A 20,030-nucleotide genomic window follows, 5' to 3' on the forward strand; every position below is an offset into this window, starting at 1 on the left:
CATCCTCTCCAGCACTTGTCGTTTTCTATTTTATTGATATGGCCATTCTGGTGGATGTGAGATGATATCTCATTGTAGTTTTGATTTGCATTTCCCTAATAGCCGGAAAAGTTGAGCGTCTTTTCATGTGCCTTTTGGCCATTTGTACTTCCTCTTCTGAGAAGTGTCTGTTCAAGTCTTTTGCCCATTTTGTAATTGGGTTGTCTGTCTTTTTGTTGTTGAGTTGAACCATCTCTTTATGTATTCTGGGTACTAGATCTTTATCTGATATATCTTTTCCAAATATTGTCTCCCATTGTGTGGGTTATCTTTTTACTTCCTTGAGGAAGTACTTTGATGCACAAAAGTGTTTAATTTTGAGGAGTTCCCATTTATTTCTTTCTTTCCTCAATGCTCGTGCTTTGGGTGTAAGGTCTAGGAAACCACCTCCTAGTATAAGGTTTATGAAATATTTCCCTACATTTTCTTCTAACAGTTTATGGTCTTAGATCTAATATTTAGGTCTTTGATCCATTTTGAGTTAATTTTTGTGTAAGATGTGAGATATGGATCCTCTTTCATTCTTTTGCATGTGGATATTCAGTTCTCTAGGCACCATTTATTGAAGAGACTGTTCTTTCCCAGGTGAGTTGGCTTAACTGCCTTATCAAAGATCAATTGCCCATAGATGAGAGGGTCTATATCTGAACACTCTTTTCGATTCCATTGGTCAGTATATCTGTCTTTATGCCAGTACCATGCTGTTTTGACCACCGTAGCTTCGTAATATGCCTTAAAGTCAGGTAGCATGAGACCCCTGACTTCATTTTTCTCTCTCAGGATACTTGTAGCTGTTTGGGGCATCCTGCCCTTCCAGATAAATTTGCTTATTGGTTTTTCTATTTCTGAAAAATAAGTTGTTGGGATTTTGATTGGTATTGCATTGAATCTGTAAATCAATTTAGGTAGAATTGACATCGTAACTATATTTGGTCTTCCAATCCATGAACACAGTATGCCCTTCTTTTTATTTAGGTCTTCTGTGATTTCTTTTAACCATTTCTTATAGTTTTGTTGAGGATTTTTTCATTTATATTCATAAAAGATATTTGTCTGTAGTTTTCTTTTCTTTTGGTAACTTTATCTGGCTTCCATATGAGGGTGATGTTGACCTCATAGAATAAGTTGGGGTTGTTCCCTCCTTTTCAGTGTTTTGGAGGATTTTGTGCAGAATTGGAGTTAAGTCTTGGAATGTTTGGTAGAATTCCCCTGTGAAGCCATCTAGTCCTGGACATTAATTTGTTTGGAGGATTTTAATGACTGATTCAATCTCTTCACAGTAATTGGTTTGTTGAAATCTTCCCTTGCTTCTGGAGTTAATGTAGGTAGTTTGTGTGTTTCTAACAATTTGTCCATTTCATCTAGGTTGTCTTATTTATTGTTCGTAGAATCCTCTTATAGTCCTTTTTATTTCAGCAGGGTCAATGACTGTCATCTAACTGGAGAGTTTGATCCATTTACATTTAAAGTCACTACTAATAATACAGGACTTTCTTCTGCCATTTTGTGATTTAGCCTTTGTAAGCCTTATACATTTTTATACTCACTTTCATTAGAACCTACATTTATAATTTTGCTTTCATGTTTTGAATGCATTCTCATTTCTTTCTGGTTATATACTACATCTGTTTCACTTGTGATTACTGTGTGGTTAAAATTTAACATCGTAAATATATGATGGCTCCCCACAGCTGAGCTTTCCTGGCTTACCCACAAATGTAGCCTTTCAAGTAACTGTCTCCCAAAGCCCTGAAGAAGCCCTATACTTTAAATCTTCCCTACCTCTGCTGCTGTCTGTGGAGGGTTGAAACAGTTGTTGCCTCCACCTTTATCCTAAGTGGGTCAAAACAGTAGCTGCTCTCAGAGCTGGGACCCAATGATCTTAATTCAGTAATCAAAAGGCTATGCCCATCCCTGTTCTTGGGGAAGGGTTTTTTTGTAGCCCTTTCTGTCACCAGTGAGCTAGCCAGGAAATCGACCCTGTGGTGGCCTGCTGGGAAGTAATGGGCGGGTGCCAGTTGCTGCCATGCAGAGAGAGTAATTTGCAGTTTTTATGCTAATTTATCTGCCTCTTCCTCCTGCTCTTCCCTAAATGCTGTATAGTGTTCTTCTGACCTCTTGAGTTTCAAAATAGTTGTTACAGAAAGTTCCTACCTCTTTAACAGTTGTTTTGGTGGAAGTATTGAGCCCTGGAGTCTCCCTACTCCACCATGTTCCCCATAGGGCAGGCTTTTAAAGGGGAAGCCTAGGAATTTGATGAGAGGGTAAAGAAAGCTGTTGCTGTAAGCAATTTGGAAGTCTTATAGACTATCACAAGTAACTACCTTAACATGTCATACAATGAAGTGGTGTGATGAGAAAATGTCTACTATTTAATCCACATAAGTTATTGATAAGGAAATTGAAGATAGACTCACAAGGTTCAAAGTTCAACTCTGCCACTCACTAGCTGTGTGGCCTTGGGGAAGTGACATCGTGTCTCTGTCCTTCCCTTTCTTCATCTGCACAAAAGGGCAGATAATCATGTCTATTTCATGGGAAATATGAGACTTAAATGTGTTAATGCATGTTTTCTTTTTCCTAAGTGCTTAGAGTAGGGTCTGGCCCTGAGAAAGCACTTAATACCTGGCATCTATTATTATTTGAAGTACCATGAGGTGCTTTGGGTGATTCATAAAAATAAGAACTAAGCCAGCCTCTGCTTTCAAAGAGCTCACAGGCTGCATGGGATGGCAAATAGAATGCACATAAAAGGAGCACTCGCAACTCAGGGCAGTACTCACAATTGGATGCAAGGGCAGTAAGGTCAATTTGAACCTGAGTGATTCAGGGAGGGCCATAATTCCCATCAGGAAATTATTTTAAGGGTCTACGAGGAAGGTGGACGAGAACTTGAATAACTTTTGTCTCTGTTTTGAAAGAGTGTACTGCTAATAATGTACATTCATATTCACATCCTTATTTATATCCTGTCCCTTTGAAGCAGGCAGGTTGGAGGTAGCTCATTGAAGAGACAAAAGCATATCAGCTTTTTTAACCTAACAAAGTAGAATTTGTGACCTGATGGCTACCTCCTGAGGTGTGAAAGAACTCAAGGGTAACATTGTACATTTTGGCCAAAATGTGTGTATTGTCACAAGAAATGACCTTTAAGCCAGGACACTGGTGATGGCCAATGTAACTTCTAATAACAAGAAAGATTTTCCAGCAGCCCTAAGGGACGCCTGTCATCCCCACTTGTTATTTTTCTTTAGTTTATTATTTTGCATTGTTTTATCTTCTTTTGCCCTTAAAAAAATATGGCCTCTATATGAAATTTCACTCATTAAAAATTAAATTATTATAAAGGTAAAAATGTTAATAGTACAAAATATAAAACATATAGAAGGATTTAAAAAGAGAAAGTAAGATACCCCCAACAACCCCTTATTCCCACTCACCAGAAGTAACTGCTATTAACATTTTCTTATGTATCCATCTGTTTTAATTTCCTAGGCTGCTCATGCAAGTATTATGAAATAGGTCGAGTGAAATAATGAGAATTTATTTGCCTATGGTTTTGAGGCTAAATGCAGGTTCAAATCAAGGCATCATAAAGGCAGTGCTTTCTTCCTGGAAGCTGGCATTCTGGGGCTGACTGTCAGTGATCTTTGGCTCTTCTATCACATGGCAAGGCACATGGTGGCATCTCCTGGTTGCTACCTTCTCTTCTAGGTTTCATTGATTTCAGCTTCTTCTTTCTTTCTGTCTGAATTTTATTCTGCTTATAAGAATTCCAGTAATAGGATTAAGACCCATCCTGACTGAGGTGGGCCATGCCTTTTTAACTGAAGTAAATTCATCAAAAGGTCCTACTTACAATGAGTTCACACTCACATGAATGAGTTAAAGTTAAGAATATATTTCCTGAGGTAGAAATCCCCACACCAGCACATCATCTAAAATTTTTCCATGTATATTTGAATATGTACGTGAGTATATGAAAGCAATGTATATACACCCATTTTTACAACAAACGGTAGCATGCTGTATGTTCAGTTCTTCTACTTGTATATACATTATACAAGTACATACAGCATATACAATATATACAGTAATTAAAAAGAACAAAGTAGAACAGTATATGTCAATATATTCGACAAATATCAACATATATAGATCTACTTTGTTCCTTTTAATTCCTGCATAGTATTCCATCATAATACACATTGCTTTTAAAATTCATTTCTACATTTTGTCTAAGGTAAAATGAATGGAGGTGTTGAGAAACAGGAAAATATATTGAGGATTGGGGGACAGATGTTGACATACCTCAAGGGATAGTGTCAGAAACACAGAGTTTATAAATAGTGCCACTAAATTTTAGCAACTTATAAGACTAAATTGAACTAGTACTTTTGGTTACTGCTCTGAGGAGTAAATGAAATGAAGGCAGATTTTAGGTCTTTAAGCCCTATGTCAGCTCTTCCCAACACTTCTGTAACCAAAATCTATGCTTAATTTTCTAGAGGTTTTTGAACATTTAAATAGCACATGGATAAAACAGAACAATGGATGCTATTTAAACTTTCAAAAAGCTTTGTCATGCTTTTAAACCGAAAGCACTTTTTCACAAATTCGAGTCACTATGGGATTGGAAAGAATGCTTAGTCCTGGCTCTTTAGCCATGGTTTGGAGATAAGAAACAAAATCAGAGCCAAAGGGGCACTTTTCTGGTGGCATAAAATAGTAGCATCAGGATGCTATGGATTATCCTTGCAGCTAATTTGATTTAATATTTATAAATGATTTGGAAGAGGAAGTTCAGGTCAGAATCTCTGTGTGGTCAGATGTCTTTAAGCTCTTCCAGTGAAGATAATAAGCTTTCAGGAAGACATTTGTTTCATAAGAGTTGGCGTAGAATTGAACAGCAAGCTTTCATATGGACAAGTCCTAGGAAATGTCTCTTGGGGAAATTCCTGAAGTTCGTTTCAGAAGATTTTTAACGAACTTTGTTTGTGAGTAGAGTCTTGGCTTCAGGTTTCAGGTGGTGTAGAGGAGGAGAAGATAGAGTTGGTGGTATTATCAGGAGGTGAATGATATATAAACAGACAGCATTATATGAACATAACAGAGGAGGCTAGCAGTGAGCTGATTCCCACTGATAGAGAATGTTTGTTTTTTTTTTCATTTCTTTGAACAGACTCCAAAAGCCATTGGTATTTGACATTTGATGGTTGGTGATTTGCTTATTCACTAATTGATTTTTTTGTTAGAGAAATTGTGGGTTTACAGAAAAATCATGCTAAAAATACAGAGATCCCATATACCCCCTCCACACATACCATTTTCCCTATTAACACTCGCATCATTATGATACATTTGTTACAATTGATGATACAATATTATTATAATTATATTAATTATACTCTATACTTTATATTAGGGTTGACTGTTTGTGTTGTACTGTCCTATGATTTGTTTTTTAAATAATTTTTATCCTATTAACATATATACAACATAAAATCTCCCCATTTAACCACATTCAAATATATAATTCAGTGGTGTGAATTACATTCAAAATGTGCAGCCATCACCACCATAGCTACCAAAACTTTTCCATCACCCCAAAGAAAAACTCTGGGCCAAGTAAGTATTAATTACTGCCCCTGGAAACCAGTATTTTAGTTTCTGACTCTGAATTTACTTGTTCTTATTATTACCTATCAGTGACCTCATACAAGATTTGTCATTTTGTGTCTGGCTTGTTTCACTCCACATGATAGCACCAGGGTTCACCCATGTTGTTGCATGTGTAAGAACTTCATTCCTTTTAATGACTGGATAATATTCCATTGTTTGTATATATCATGTATTGTTTATTCATTCATCTGTTGATGGGCACTTGGGTTTCGTCAAGCTTTTGGCAACTGTGAATAATAGCAATAGGATATTTACACAGTGTTTGAGTCCCAGGTTTCAATTTTTGGTATTTATCCCTAGAAGTGGGGTCACCGGATCATATGGTAATTCTAGACTTAACTTTCTGAGGAACCTCTAAACTGTTCTCCACAGCAGTACATCATTTTTCATTCCCACCAACAAGAACCTGTGTTCCTATTTCTCTACATCCCCTACAACACTTGGTATTTTCCATTTGTTTAAATGGTAGTCATCCTAGTTGATGTGAAATGGTATCTCATTGTGGTTTTCATATGTATTCCCCTAATGGTTTATGATGTTGAGCATCTTTTGATGTGCATATTGGCCATTTAGATATATTGTAGCAAAAAGTGTCTATTCAAATCTTTCACCCATTTTTTAAATTGGGTTTTTTTATTACTAAGTTATAGGATTTCTCTATATATTCTGGATATTAATCCCCTATGGATATGTGGGTTCAGAGTATTTTCTCCCATTTTATAGATTGTCTTTTTTCGTGATGAAGTACTTAAGTGCAAACAACATTTTAATTGTGAAGAAATGTCATTTACTTATTTTTTCTCTTGTTGCTGTTGCTTTTTTGTGTGTGTGTGCTGAATGGTGGGGTCACATTTCATTCTTTTTCCATGTCAATATCCCGTTATTTTAACACCATTTGCTGAATTTTTGTTTGTTTGTTTGTTTGGTTTTTCTTTGCTTGTTTGGGGAAGTGCATGGACTAGGAATTGAATCAGGGTCTCCCTCATGGCAGGTGAGAATTCTACCACTAAATTACCCTTGCACCCCTGTTGCTCTTGCTTTTAATGTAAAGTATAAGAATCCATTGCCTAACACAAGGTCCTGAAGATGCTTCCCTATATTGTCATCTAGGAATTTTATAGTTTTTTCCTTATATTTAGGTCTTGACCCAATTTGAGTTGTGTTTTTTATATGTTGTGTGGTAAGGTCCACCTTCATTATTTTGCATATGGATATCCAGTTTTCCCAGCTTATTTATTTATTCAAAAGCCTATTTTTTCTCCATTGATTGTTACTGGCACCCCCATCAAAAATCAATTGGCCAAAAAGGGGGAAGAGAGAAATGAGAAAATAAAGTGTCAATGGCTGAGAGATTTCAGCAGAGTCGAGAGGTTATCCTGGAGGGTATTCTTACGCATTATATAGATATCACCTATTTAGTTATGGTATAATGGAGAGAGAGGCAGGAGGGAAGTGCCTGAAAATGTACAGCTGTGTTCCAGTAGCCATGTTTCTTGAAGATGGTTGTATAATGATATAGCTTTCACAATGTGACTGTGGTTGTGAAAACCTTGTGTCTGATGCTCCTTTTATCTACGGTATAGACAGATGAGTAAAACATATGGATTAAAATAGGTAAATAATAGGGGGAAAAATGTTAAAATAAATTTAGCAGATTGAAATATTAGTGATCAATGAAAGGGAGTGGTAAGTGGTATAGAAAAAAATAGAGGAAACAAAGGCTAAAATATATTGGGTAGATGGAAATACTAGCAGTCAATGAGAGGGAGGGCTAAGGGGTATGGTATGTAGGAGTTTTTTTCTTTTTTCTTTTTATTTCTTTTTCTGGATTGATGCAAATGTTCCAAGAAATGACCGTGGTGATGAATATACAACTATGTGATGATATTGTGAGTTATTGATTATATACCAAGAATGGAATGATCATATGGTAAGAATATTTGTGTTTATATGCTGTTATGTTTTTAAAAAAATTAAAAAACAAAATCAATTGGCCAGAAATCATTGCCCTCGCCTCTACATGGGTCATGACATCCAGGGTTGAAAGTCTCCCTGGTGGGGTGGGAGATGACTCCCAAAGATGAGTCTGGCCTTGGCACTGTGGAATCAACAATTCCATCCTGACCAAAAGGGGGAAAGGAAGTGTAACTAATAAAGTATCAGTGGCTGAGAGAGTTCAAATATAGTCAAGAGACTACTCTGGGGGTTGCTCTTATACAAGCTTCAGTTAATATTGCTACCTATCATAACCTGCCAACCCCAACGAAAACCATTCCAGCCTATCCTAAAGAACACCTAGGGCAATATATAAAATTCTACAAAGTTTCCATGCACTAGAGTAACTTTCCAGAAACCTACAATTTCCAGATGGGTCGCTGGACCAGGTAAATCCTGAAACCTAGACGGCCCAGCCTCTCCAGAACATCAGCTAGTTCCATCTCCCGACCCCATATTACTGACGGCCCCTTCCAATATGAGAAAGTTAGAATAGCCATAGCCCAAATACCCCTAAAGAGAGGAATAGAAAGATCAAAAGTGATGTTGTATTTAACAAATGAATATGATTGCTGAATCATTAAATTGATATCTCTTTTAGTCTCTAGTATCTTAGAACAGCTAGAAGTAAAAACCTAAAATTGTGGACTTGTAACACATGCCAAACTCTGAAATCTGTTCTACAATTAATTGTGGTGCTGTGCTTTGAAATTTATTGCTTTTTGGTATATGTGTTATTTTTCAAAAAAAAAAAGAAAAATATTTTTTGATTGTGATAATAAAAAAGATATGTATTCCTTCTAGCCTCCTATATACTCTGGAGCAGCTAGAAGGAAAAATCTGAGAAGATCGTATGGTAGCCCATGACAAACTCTGGGATCTGTCCTGTAACTACTTGTTGAAGAGTGCTTTGAAAACTATTGTTTTTATTCTTTTTTTGCTTTGTATATGTGTTATATTATACAATAAAAAAGTTTTTTAAAAAATCACTTGGCCATAGATGTGAGGGCTTATTTCTGAATTCTTAATTCGATTCCATTGGACTATGTCTATCCTTGTACCAGTGCCATGCTGTTTTGGTTACTGTAGCTTTTTTTTTTTAATTAATTTTTTTTAAATACCAAACAAACACAAACATTGTAACTTTTGATCATTCCGTTCTACATATATAATCAGTAATTCACAATATCATCACATGGTTACTGTAGCTTTGTAATAAGTTTTTAAATCAGGAAGTTTTAAGTCCTTCAACTTCATTCTTCTTTTTCAAAATGGTTTTGTCTATTCTTGACCTTTTATCCTTCCATATAAATGTGATGATTGACTTTTCCATTTCTACAAAAAAGGCTGCTGGAATCTGATGGGAATTACGTTGAATCTGTAAATCACTTTGGGGAGAGCTGACATGTGAACAATATTTAGTCTTCCAGTACATGAACACAAAATTTCCTTCCATTTATTTAGGTCTTCTTTGATTTCTTGTGGCAATGTTTTGCAGTTTTCATTCTATAAATCATTTACACCCCTGATTAAATTTATTCCTAGGTATTTGATTCTTTTAGTTGCTATTGTAAATGGAATTTTTTTCTCTGGAATTCTTCTTTAGTTGGTCATTACTATTATATGGAAACACTACATATTTTTGCGTGCTGATCTTGTACCCTACCACTTTGCTGAATTGTTTTTTAGCTCTAGTAGCTTTGTTGTGGGTTTATTGGGATTTTCTATATATAGGATCATGACATCTGCAAATAGGGAACATTGTGATTCATCTTTTCTAATTTAGACGACTTTTATTTCTTTTTCTTGCCTAATTGCTCTGATTAGAACTTCCAGTACAATGTTGAATAGCAGAGATGCAGTGGGCATTTTGTCTTATTCCTGATCTTAGAGGGAAAACTTTCAGTCTTTCACCATTATGTATGATGTTAGCTGTGGGTTTTTCTTATATGCCCTTTATCATATTGAGGTTCTATTCTTAGTTTTCTAAGTTATTATCAAGGAGGATAGCTGTATTTTGTCCAGTGGCTCTTCTGGATCACTTGAGATGATCATGTGTTTTTTTTTCGTTCATTCTATTCATGTGATGTGTTACATTAATTGATTTTCTAATGTTGAACCACCCCTGCATATCTGGGATAAATCTTACTTGATCATGGTATATAATTTTTTTTTTTTGCATGGGCAGGCACCGGGAATTGAACCCGGGTCTCCAGCATGGCAGGTGAGAAGTCTGCCTGCTGAACCATTGGGGCCTGTCTGGTATATAATTTTTAATGTGCTGTTGAATACAGTATGATAATATTTTGCTGTGGATATTTGCATCTATGTTCATAAGAGACATTGGTTGGTAATTTTTCTTTCTTGTGGTACTTTTACTTGGCTTTGTTAATAGGGTCATGATGGCCTCAAAGAATGAGTTTGAAGGTGTTCCTTCTTCAGTTTTTTTTTGAAGACTTTGAGCAGGACTGCTGTTAATTCTTCTTGTAATATTTGGAAAAATTCACCAGTAAAGCCACTTGGACCTTTATTTTTGTTTGTTGGGTATATTTGATTACCGATTCTATTTGTTATTTGCTTCTAAATAGATCTGTTTAGATCTATTTTTTCTTGAGTCCATGTATATAGTTTGTGTGTTTCCAGAAATTTGTCCATTTCGTGTAGTTTATCTAATTTGTTAGTATACAGTGTTCATGGTATCCTCTTATAGTCCTTTTTATTTTTATGGAGCTGATAGTATTGTCCCCCATTTTCCTTTCTGATTTTATTTATTTGTGTCCTCTCTCTTTTCTTTGACAGTCTAGTTAGTTTATTGATTTTATTGATCTTTCGAAGAACCAACTGGGTTTCATTGATCTTTTCTCCAATCTTTGTTATATAAGTTTTTTTTGGTCACTCTGGGTTTACTTTGTTCTTCGCTTTCTAGGTCCTCTTGTTCTAAAGTTAAGTTAGGTTGTGATGTCTTTCTTCTTTTTAGTGTAAGCATTTGGAGCTATAGATTTCCCTATCAGCATTGTCTTTGCTGTATCCTATGATTTTGATATGTTGTGTTTTCATTTTCATTTGTTACAAGGTATATCCTAATATCCCTTGTGGTCTCTTCTTTGACCCACTGGTTGTTTAAGAGTACATTGTTTACTTTCCGCACATTTTTGAATTTTCCTTTTCTCGCTCTGTTACTGATTTCCATCTTCATACCATTGTAGTGGGAGCAGATAAATTGTATGATTTCGATATTTTTTATTTTATTGAGACTTGTTTTGTGACCTAACTTATGGTCTACCCTACAGAATGATCCATGTGCACTAGAGAAGAATGTGTATTCTGCTGCTGTTCAGTGAAATGTTCTATAAATGTCTGTTAGGGCTTTTTGTTTATAATATCATTCAAGTCTTCTATTTCCTTATTGATCTTTTGTATAGATGGTCTGTTCACTATTGAAAGTGGTATATCAAAGTCACCTACTATTAATGTAGAACTGTCTATTTCTCCTTTTAAATCTATTAATATTTTCTTCATATGTGTTTGGGCTTTGCAGTCAGGTGATTATATGTTTATAATTGTTATATCTTCTTGTTGAATTGACCTCTTTACCAGCATATGGTAACCTTCTTTGTCCTTGAGAAGTGTCTTTTACTTAAAGTCTATTTTATCTGATATTAGTATAGTTACATTATCGCTCTTTTGATTGCTATTTTGCATGGTATACTTCTTCCATACTTTCGCTTTCAACCCACTTGTTTCTTTGAATTTATATTAAATCGCTTTGTAAACAACATATGTTTGGGTCATGCTTTTTTTTTACCCAATCTGTCGATCTCTGCCTTTTGACCAGAGACTTTTATCCATTTTCATTTAAAGTGACTACTGATAATGCGAGGCTTTCTTCTGATATTTTTCTCTTTGGTCTTTGTAAGTCTTATACCATTTTTATCCCTCAATTCTTCCGTTAATGCCTACTTTCATATTTATTTGATTTTTTGCAGTGTACCATTTTGAGTCCCTTCTCATTCCCTTCTGTATATATTTTTAAGCTATTTTCTTTGTGACTACCATAGGGCTTAAATATAACATCATTTCTATCATTCATGTTAAATTTGATACCAAATTAACATCAACAGCATACACATGCACTGTTCCCATACCCCTCCACTGCCACCCACGCCTTGGTTTGCATTTTCTACAAATTATATCATTATGTATTATAGGTCCAGACTCATAGATTTCTCATTAAATTTTATGAATTTGCATTTCAGAACCTGTAAGAAATAAAGACCGAAGTTACATACCAAAAATACAATAGAGTAGTACTGGCATTTATAATTACCCATATACTTACCTTTACCATAGATCTATTTCTTTATGCTGCATTGGTCCACTGTCTAGTGTCTTTTCCTTTCAATCTAAAGAAATCCCTTTGGCATCACTTGTAGGGCAGGACTAGTAGTGACAAACTCCCTCAACTTTTGTTTATCTGGGAACATGTTCCTTCTCTCCCTCATTTTGAAAGTCAGTCTTGCTGCATATAATATTCTTGTTCAAAAATTGTTTTCCTTTAGCACTTTATATATTTCATCCCACAGCGTTCTTGCATCCATGGTTTCTGATGAGAAATCAGCATTTAAACTTTTTGGAACTCTAGGTACATAACACGTTACTTTCCACTTGCAGCTTTCAGAACTCTCTTCTTGTCTCTTGCATTTGACAATTTGACTATGTTTCTAGGCATTGTTTTCTTTGAGTTTATCCTGTTTGTAGTTCATTGGGCTTCTTGAATGTACATACTCATCTTTCATTAAATTTGGGAAAATTTCTGCCATTTTTTATTTAAATATTCAATTTCCCTCTTTCTTCTTCTGGGACTCCCATAATTCGTCTATTGGAATGTTTGATGGTGTTCCATAGGTCTTTAGGCTTTGTTCATTCTTTTGTATCATTTTATCTTTCTGCTCCTAAATGTGAATCATTTCAGTTGTCTTGTCTTTGACTTTACTGACTCTCTCTTCTGTTACCTCCAATCTGCTGCTGAAACCCTCTAAAGAATTTTTCATTTCAATTATTGTGGTCTTCAACTCCAGTATTTCTGTTTGGTTCTTTTTAAAATCTTCTAATCCTTAGTTAAGATTCTCATCTTGTTCATTCATTACTCTCCTGATATCCTTTAGATCTTTCCCTGTGTTTTCCTCTGTCTCCTGGAGCATATTGAGGATCATTTTTTAAAATTCTTTGTCTGGTATGTCCAAAGTGTCATCTTTGTTGGTGGTTTCCAGATTTTATCATCTTTCTTTACATGAGCCATCATCTCCTACTTCTTTGTCTTGTAATCTTTTGTTGCATACTATATATTTTAATATTTTACTGTTAATTTTGTGATTCAGTCCCTGAGCTGTCGGTTCATTTAGTTTGCATCATAAGACGGAAACCACACTGAGTGCCAGGAGCTAACAAAAACAACAAACCAATGCAAAAAAAAACACCTTTCACAGACTTTGTAAATTGGCTCTGTTTTGGCTGATGCTCTCCTTCAGATTTTAACCCTCTATCAAGAAGATAAACTCAGGGTGGATGTGCAGTATGGATCCTCTTTGTCTTTTTTGACCCACATTTCATCCTGGACTTCTGCTTGCTCTTGGCCTGAGGAATTTCCCTGGGTGTAGGAATTCCAATGCCCCTTCTACTCCCCATGAAATAGACTTCCAGCCTGTCTCAGGTGCTCTATTGTATTACTTAAAGCAGGTGATCCTTTACCCCCAGCTCCCTTGACTGAATTGTTTCTTGTACTGCTTTAGCTGTCCACAAGTTGCTGTCCCTGCAGGCAAGTTCTGGAAAAGCTAGCCAGAAAGGAGTTTCCTGGTTCCATCTTTCAGGCTGCCACCAAAGAGATTGGCACCAATGTACAGGCACTACGTTATGTGCTTAGTGGCTACTCTGCTCCTCCAGAACAGGACCAGGGACTTACAATGGGAGGACTGGCTGGCTCCACACTATGCCAGGAGCAGTTGTGGAGGGACCAGCAAGAGTGCCACAAACTTCTCCTACCCCTCCCCCCTTTTTTGTGCATGGGCAGGCACCAGGAATCAAACCCAGGTCTCCGGCATGGCAGGCAAGAATTCTGCCACTGAGCACTGTTGCACTGCCCTCTCCTACCATCTTAAAGCTGTGTTTTATTATTCAGCACTTGCCCAGTTATTGCAACCCTTTAACTATTTTCTGGAGTTCTGAGAAAGATAGTTATGCCAATTTTTGCTAGTTGTTCAAAGATTCTGTGGGGGAATGGTACCAAATAGAGTCGGCTTTCACTTTGCTTGGTAGTCTTTTGTGACAAACATTTTCTTTACCTTCACCTTTCCAGGTACAGCCAAAAGGCAGCTAGGAATGGAATGAAAAATCAGTTCAACCTCCATGAGCTGAAAATGAAGGGCCCTGAGCCAGTGGTCAGCCAAATTATTGACAAACTGAAGCACATTAACCAGGTATGTGTTACATCTGACACAAAATGAAGATATGGCAAAAATTGAAGAGAGACAGTTACCACTGTTCAGACTAGCCTTGGACTTTTGTAGAGGCAGCCATTGTTCATTTTCTTCAAAGATCATCTCACTAATATGGACTTCTGACCTTTTTCACCCTGCCTTTAAGCTATAAAGACAATATTGCAGTATTAGAGAAAGGTTGGAAAATAGAGGCGAAAATATTTCTCACAATCCCACTGCTCTATCCCCATTGTTTGCATATATTCTCTTCTAATATTTGTCTAAAAAAGATATACTCCACATAGACTTTTTACGTAGTTGAAAGTGTATAAGTCCGTGATAATTCTTAAATGAACATTAAATTGGAACTGCTTTTTCGTGTTGCCACAAATCTTTGTATTGATCATTTTCATGGATGCATACTATTCCACTGAGTAGTCAATATAACTTAATTAATCAGGCTGCTTTTGCTGGACATTCAGGTTGCTTTAACTTTTTTTCCATCATAAATAAAGCTACCTCTTCATACATCGTGCTTCCTCTTGATCTTAGATTATCTTCTTAAGATCCTGGAACTGTTGGGTCAAAGGATATGAACATTTTAATGCATTGTCCAAGTTGCTTTCTAAAGGGGTGCATTAATTTTCACCACCACTAGCAAGATATGAGAATAACAACTTCACCGTGCCCTTGCCAGCTTCTGACTCACTGCCATGCACAGACACCCACAGGTTCCCTTGACCTGTACACATAGTTTTTCCTCTCATAAGGAGTTTAGTAACTAAGGCACAAATAGAAGTTAGTTGTACCATCTGCTTGCAATTGCTTTGTGACCACAATAAAAATGCCACAAAAATGCCACCATCTGCCAGAGTAACAGTGTTCCTGCCCTATGATCCATGGATGGGAGGACTCTGGCACCACTGACTTCTCTGTGTCCCTTAGGAAGAACTCCATGAAATTAAAATCCTTATGCAAAGAAAGAGGTTACTGCATGAAGACATTGGCGTGATTTTTTAATATGAATTTTAGCAATGAAATTCTTATGATTCTTGGAAAGTGTTTAGAAGAGCTTTCTAATGACAATATATTTCACTGCAAATTACGTTGTGAAAGTAGGTGAAACATGCTTGGGAATAACTCCTCTGGTGCCTAATAAAGTATTATGCACTCAGTAAGCACTTAATAAATATCTGATAGTCATGTTGTGCACATGATAATGCCAGAATTTATCTCAGATTACATAACAGTTCATTTCTTCTGTACCCAACCTAACTAAGCCTTTTTAGATACATTGTAATTATCCAAAAATACACTTCTGAAGAGTCCAGAGCACAGACAATGTAACCCACTCACTGCTCAACTGAAGGCATGTTTGACTTCACCTGGAGACAATGGCAGTGTTTGACTGTGTGCTTCCAAATTATTATTTCACATAAAATGTGTCTGGGTAGCTTGACTCAGTTTGGTTAAACCCTAGCTTTGGTGAACTGCAAAATCTCAAGACCCATCACTATGCCCCTAAGCTTAATGGGGAATCCTTGTCAACCTGTCTCTTTGGTCAACAAACCTTAAGGACTCCCTACTATGTGATTATCCAGGTGCAGGACTTTGAGGATTCAAAAGACTAATCCTCTGTCTCCAGATCCACACTGGGGAGGTGAAGTACAAGCATAGGCAGTGATGAAAGAAAGCTGAAAGACAGACTATAATGAAAAGCCCAAGAACTGAGTCTACCCATCAATTCTGTGTGGTTTGCTGAGTCTAGGATGAATTAGGCTAATGCAGAAAGAATTCCAGGGTGGGACAAATGTTAAGATCCACCGCACACAATGAGTGGGGTTTGAATAGGTGCAGATAAGCAAGGGAGTAACAGTTATAACCAAGGCCAGACAAAGACCAATGGATGGACCCCACCCTGGCAAAAGAGTTCTAAAAACGGAAAATCAGCATTAGGCATGGGCTTCTAATGTGATCCATCAATCACTAAAAAATACCTATAGAAAGCCTAGTTAGCAAATATTTTGGGCATTTGATATTAATATAGGGATACCATGTGATTTAGAGGAAAGAACATGAGCTTTGGTTCCACATGCATCTGAATTCAATACTGGATCTTACTAGGTATATAACCTTGGGTAAATCTGTTACCATCTCTGACTGTTCTGTCATCTGTAGTATAACAGATTTCCAAGTCTACCTTGACAAGGTTATTGTGAGAACTAGAATGCATGTATTTAGAGATAGGCACAGTGCCTGGTTCCTGTGCATGGAAGGACCTAATAAATGACCATTATGATAGTTACTATTCAGGAATTTCTCCATAGGCAGCACTTGAGTTTGAATGTGAGCACTTTTCCAATATTTTTTCCGGTCTGCTTCTACTGCTTCAGTTCTGTATGCGTGCAGACACCTTTGATGCATCTCTTCTTTTCTCTCTTGTATCATTTCCTATTTTCCCTTTCCTCTACCTTCCAGCCAAAAAAAGCTGAAGCCAGCTCATAGAGAGAAGTATATATAGTCAGAATCAGAAAAGTCACCATTACAATTCCTTTCTCCTACTTCTGGTCCATGAATATACGTGTGTGAACATTTTTGGTTCCCTTACAAATATCATTAAGCAAGCGACTCATTCTCATTGATAGACCAGTTTTACCTGTTCAGTTGAGCTGTTAAAACTGGTTGGGCTCCAGACACCCACACTGATTTTTTTTCCCATCTGTGCTGCTTTAAATGGCCAAAACACTTTTTTTTTTTCAGATCTTAAATAAAATTTGTTTTTTGGCTGTGATTCAATTTGAAAGTGAGACACTTTGGGGCAGTCATAAAAAAGAATGTCATGATGATGATAATGTTGCTGCTGCTGCTGATAATGATACTGTGTTTTATTTATGTAGCATTTAACCATATTTCAAAGTGATTTCATATCCTAAATGTCTAACTGCTTAGGGGAAAAAATCCAACCTGGAATTGTATAAGATGTAGTAGTGTCACAGAATCATTCTTATCAAGAACTCCTTATTACTCTTGGATATTATATCATCCTCATGGTCCCCAGGGAGGTAAATTATAAAGAATGTTTGTCCCTTCTTTATAGCTAGGGAAACTGAGGCAGAGAGGCATTAAAAGGCTATGTGGGCAAGCTGCCAAAGAATCCAGTGTGTTCACTTGAAAATTCAATCAATCATCCAGATGTTGTTTCCTGTACACTGCCAAACATCTGGATTCACTGAATGCCTGGCTAAATTGACCTGAAGTTTTGGCTATGGGGAGATAGAATCAAGTTAACTCACCCAAGTTCACGTATAAGTCAATGGTGAATCTGGGAACAGGGTGTTATTTTCCCAAGCACCTTGCTTGATGCTTCATCTATCAGGATGCTCCTACATACATACATAGCTACAGATACATAGATACTTCTCTCTATCTAAGCATGTATGCACCTGTGTCCCAACCAGATGTACTGTAGCTAGGCTATTTATGAGCACATCCCAAAATAACTCTTCATTTTCTTCCATGGAAACTCTTAGCTGCCTCCTTTCAGGTTGTGGTTGCTGTTGATAGCACTGGAAATAATATACTCACCAAGGGAATAAAGTAACATTATTTTCATATTGACTGTCCCATGGTGTAACCTTGAGGGAATGGGTTCAGGATCAAGCTCAGGCCCCTTTCCTGGGAAGGCCTGCAGGTGTGGAATGTCCTCCCCTCCTCCTAAACCAGAGTTCACATGTAACATTCCCACGATTGGAAATGAGGACCCTTTAATTTCCTTTTCGGTTTCTCATTTATGTAAGGACTTATTGTCTTGTGTTAGGAGAGGAATTGAACTCTTCTAAGTTCTCGGTGTCAGTCTTGGATTTTTTTCCCCCTCTTTATCCAAGTTTTGTTTTTGTTAGCATCATTCTGCTTCAAGGCTTCTGCCTGAAATGAAGAGCCTGCAAATACCAAGAATGGTCACAATGCATTCTTACCTGTATGAGCTGTGGGCCATTTATCCTTTAGCTTAGTTTTGTTGGTAACATGTTCTTTCCAAGAGTAGTTATGAAGTTATTGTTAATTTAGCAGTCCCTAAACTGCTACAAAAGTTATTGTTCCCAAGGAAAATCTAGCCGTTTATTGTTTTTCCTCAGTTTCAGTTCAGGTTCAAATGAAATTCCAGAAATTGTTTTCCTGCTCATTGTTAAAGGTTGAAGCCAGTGCAGTCAATACCTGCCCATTTGGTTTCAGAGCTTTTCATTCAAAGTCAGAGAAAGTCTCATCTGTTTGGGATGGTTGACATGTCCTGCTGAATGGTAGGGAATAGAAGAGATGGCCTCTTAAGATTCCTTCCAGCCTTGTGATTCTGTGATTTGCAGCTCAAGGCCAGGTTTTAACCCAGCACCCTCTTGTGAACAAGTCTCGTGACTTTGTTCTCTACTCTGCCAGTCTTTATAAAAAAGAAACACCCTGTTCCCAGGTTACCCTTTTCCACTTTGTAACCTCTCATCTTTTCAGAGATTGTTCCCTGCCCACCAGACTTCCAGTCTGGGCAGATGGAACCTAAACTTGTCCTTACCCCCACCCAATTCTTCTTCTCTTCTGCCTTGTTCTCATTAGACTATGAGAACATTAAACTATAAAACCAGTTTTGCATTTATCACTCCTAAATTTCCCTCCTTCAGAGCCACATATGTGACCTGTCTTCAGATCATGTTAGTCATATGATTCCAGATGAATGCTAATCTACTAACTATTTACATAGCACAGTTTGGTTTGTAAAGCTCTTTCACATATATTACCTAAGTTAATTTTTATAACCGAGGTGAGTATTATCTGCCTTTACCAGATAGGGTAACCGAGGGCCCTAGAAGGTTAAGTGACTTCCATACAATAAGTGGTAGAACTAAACCAGGACTACCGATTTCATCCCCTATGTTCTTTCCCTTGACTTCTATAAAGGCAAAGCACACCTATTGCCAGGATCCATATGTAAAAGATATGCAGAGCTACAGATGGCAAAAACTGCTTAATTTGTGGTCTAACAATTTCTAAATCCCCAATACAGTAACTTCTATGGCCTGAAGCTCTAAAACCAACAGCAAAGAATGATTTAAGCACATCACTTACCAAATCCAAATTGGAAATATTCTTAGAAAACTAATGACCTCATTGTACAGTGCAGAAACCAAGGCACTTTGTACCAGGGACTTGAGTTATAGAGACCAGGCTACTTCCTGTTATCTATCTCTAATTCACAAACTGATGCTAAATGGTCAAAGAAAAGTTAAAAATGTAGAACAGGCAGTGGAACGTCCCCACGTCTATCCCCCTCCATAAACACCTTTTAAAAAAATGCCTGACAGGGCGGACCATGGTGGCTCAGCAGGCAGCATTCTTGCCTGCCATGCCATAGACCTGGGTTCGATTCCTGGTGCCTGCCCATGCAAGAAAAAAAAGAAAGAAAGAAAAGAAGAATGCCTGACATACTATTCTAGTATAATGAAACGACACTACCTTGTGAAATAAAAAGTTAATTTTTAATAAGTTAATTAGTAAAGTTGATAAGTGCCAAAGGAGAACTCAGGACATTCCTTAGCATGTGATCTTTTAAAAATATTTTAAATGAATCTCAGGCATGTTAGAAGACATTCCAAGTAACCTGTTTTCATAATCTTCTCACAACAGAACCAGAGAAAGTTATAAAAGCAGTGGTCTAGTCCAATGGTTGCTAGAAAAGCCAACATTGATCTAACATTTCTAAATAAAAGGAGAAGCTTTTGAGAGTCAAATTCCAATAAAAGACCTTTCCAAGTGGAATTATGTCCCAGTGTCTGTCACACTTCTTCACTTATAAATAGC

The 20,030-nt window shown here is 36.9% G+C and overlaps 1 protein-coding gene across 1 annotated transcript in view; it reads left to right on the top strand.

Annotated features, from left to right (window-relative positions):
- The window catches only part of GPC3 (glypican 3), a 584,655-nt gene that overhangs the window by 425,871 nt on the left and 138,754 nt on the right, over window positions 1-20,030 (top strand). The window contains exon 6 of the mRNA XM_077144850.1: window positions 14,069-14,189. Within this exon, the coding sequence (XP_077000965.1) occupies window positions 14,069-14,189 (121 nt within the window). The remainder of the gene's footprint in view (window positions 1-14,068; window positions 14,190-20,030) is intronic.

This window comes from Tamandua tetradactyla, chromosome X, assembly GCF_023851605.1.
Source record: "Tamandua tetradactyla isolate mTamTet1 chromosome X, mTamTet1.pri, whole genome shotgun sequence".
Classification (NCBI taxonomy): Eukaryota; Metazoa; Chordata; class Mammalia; order Pilosa; family Myrmecophagidae; genus Tamandua; species Tamandua tetradactyla.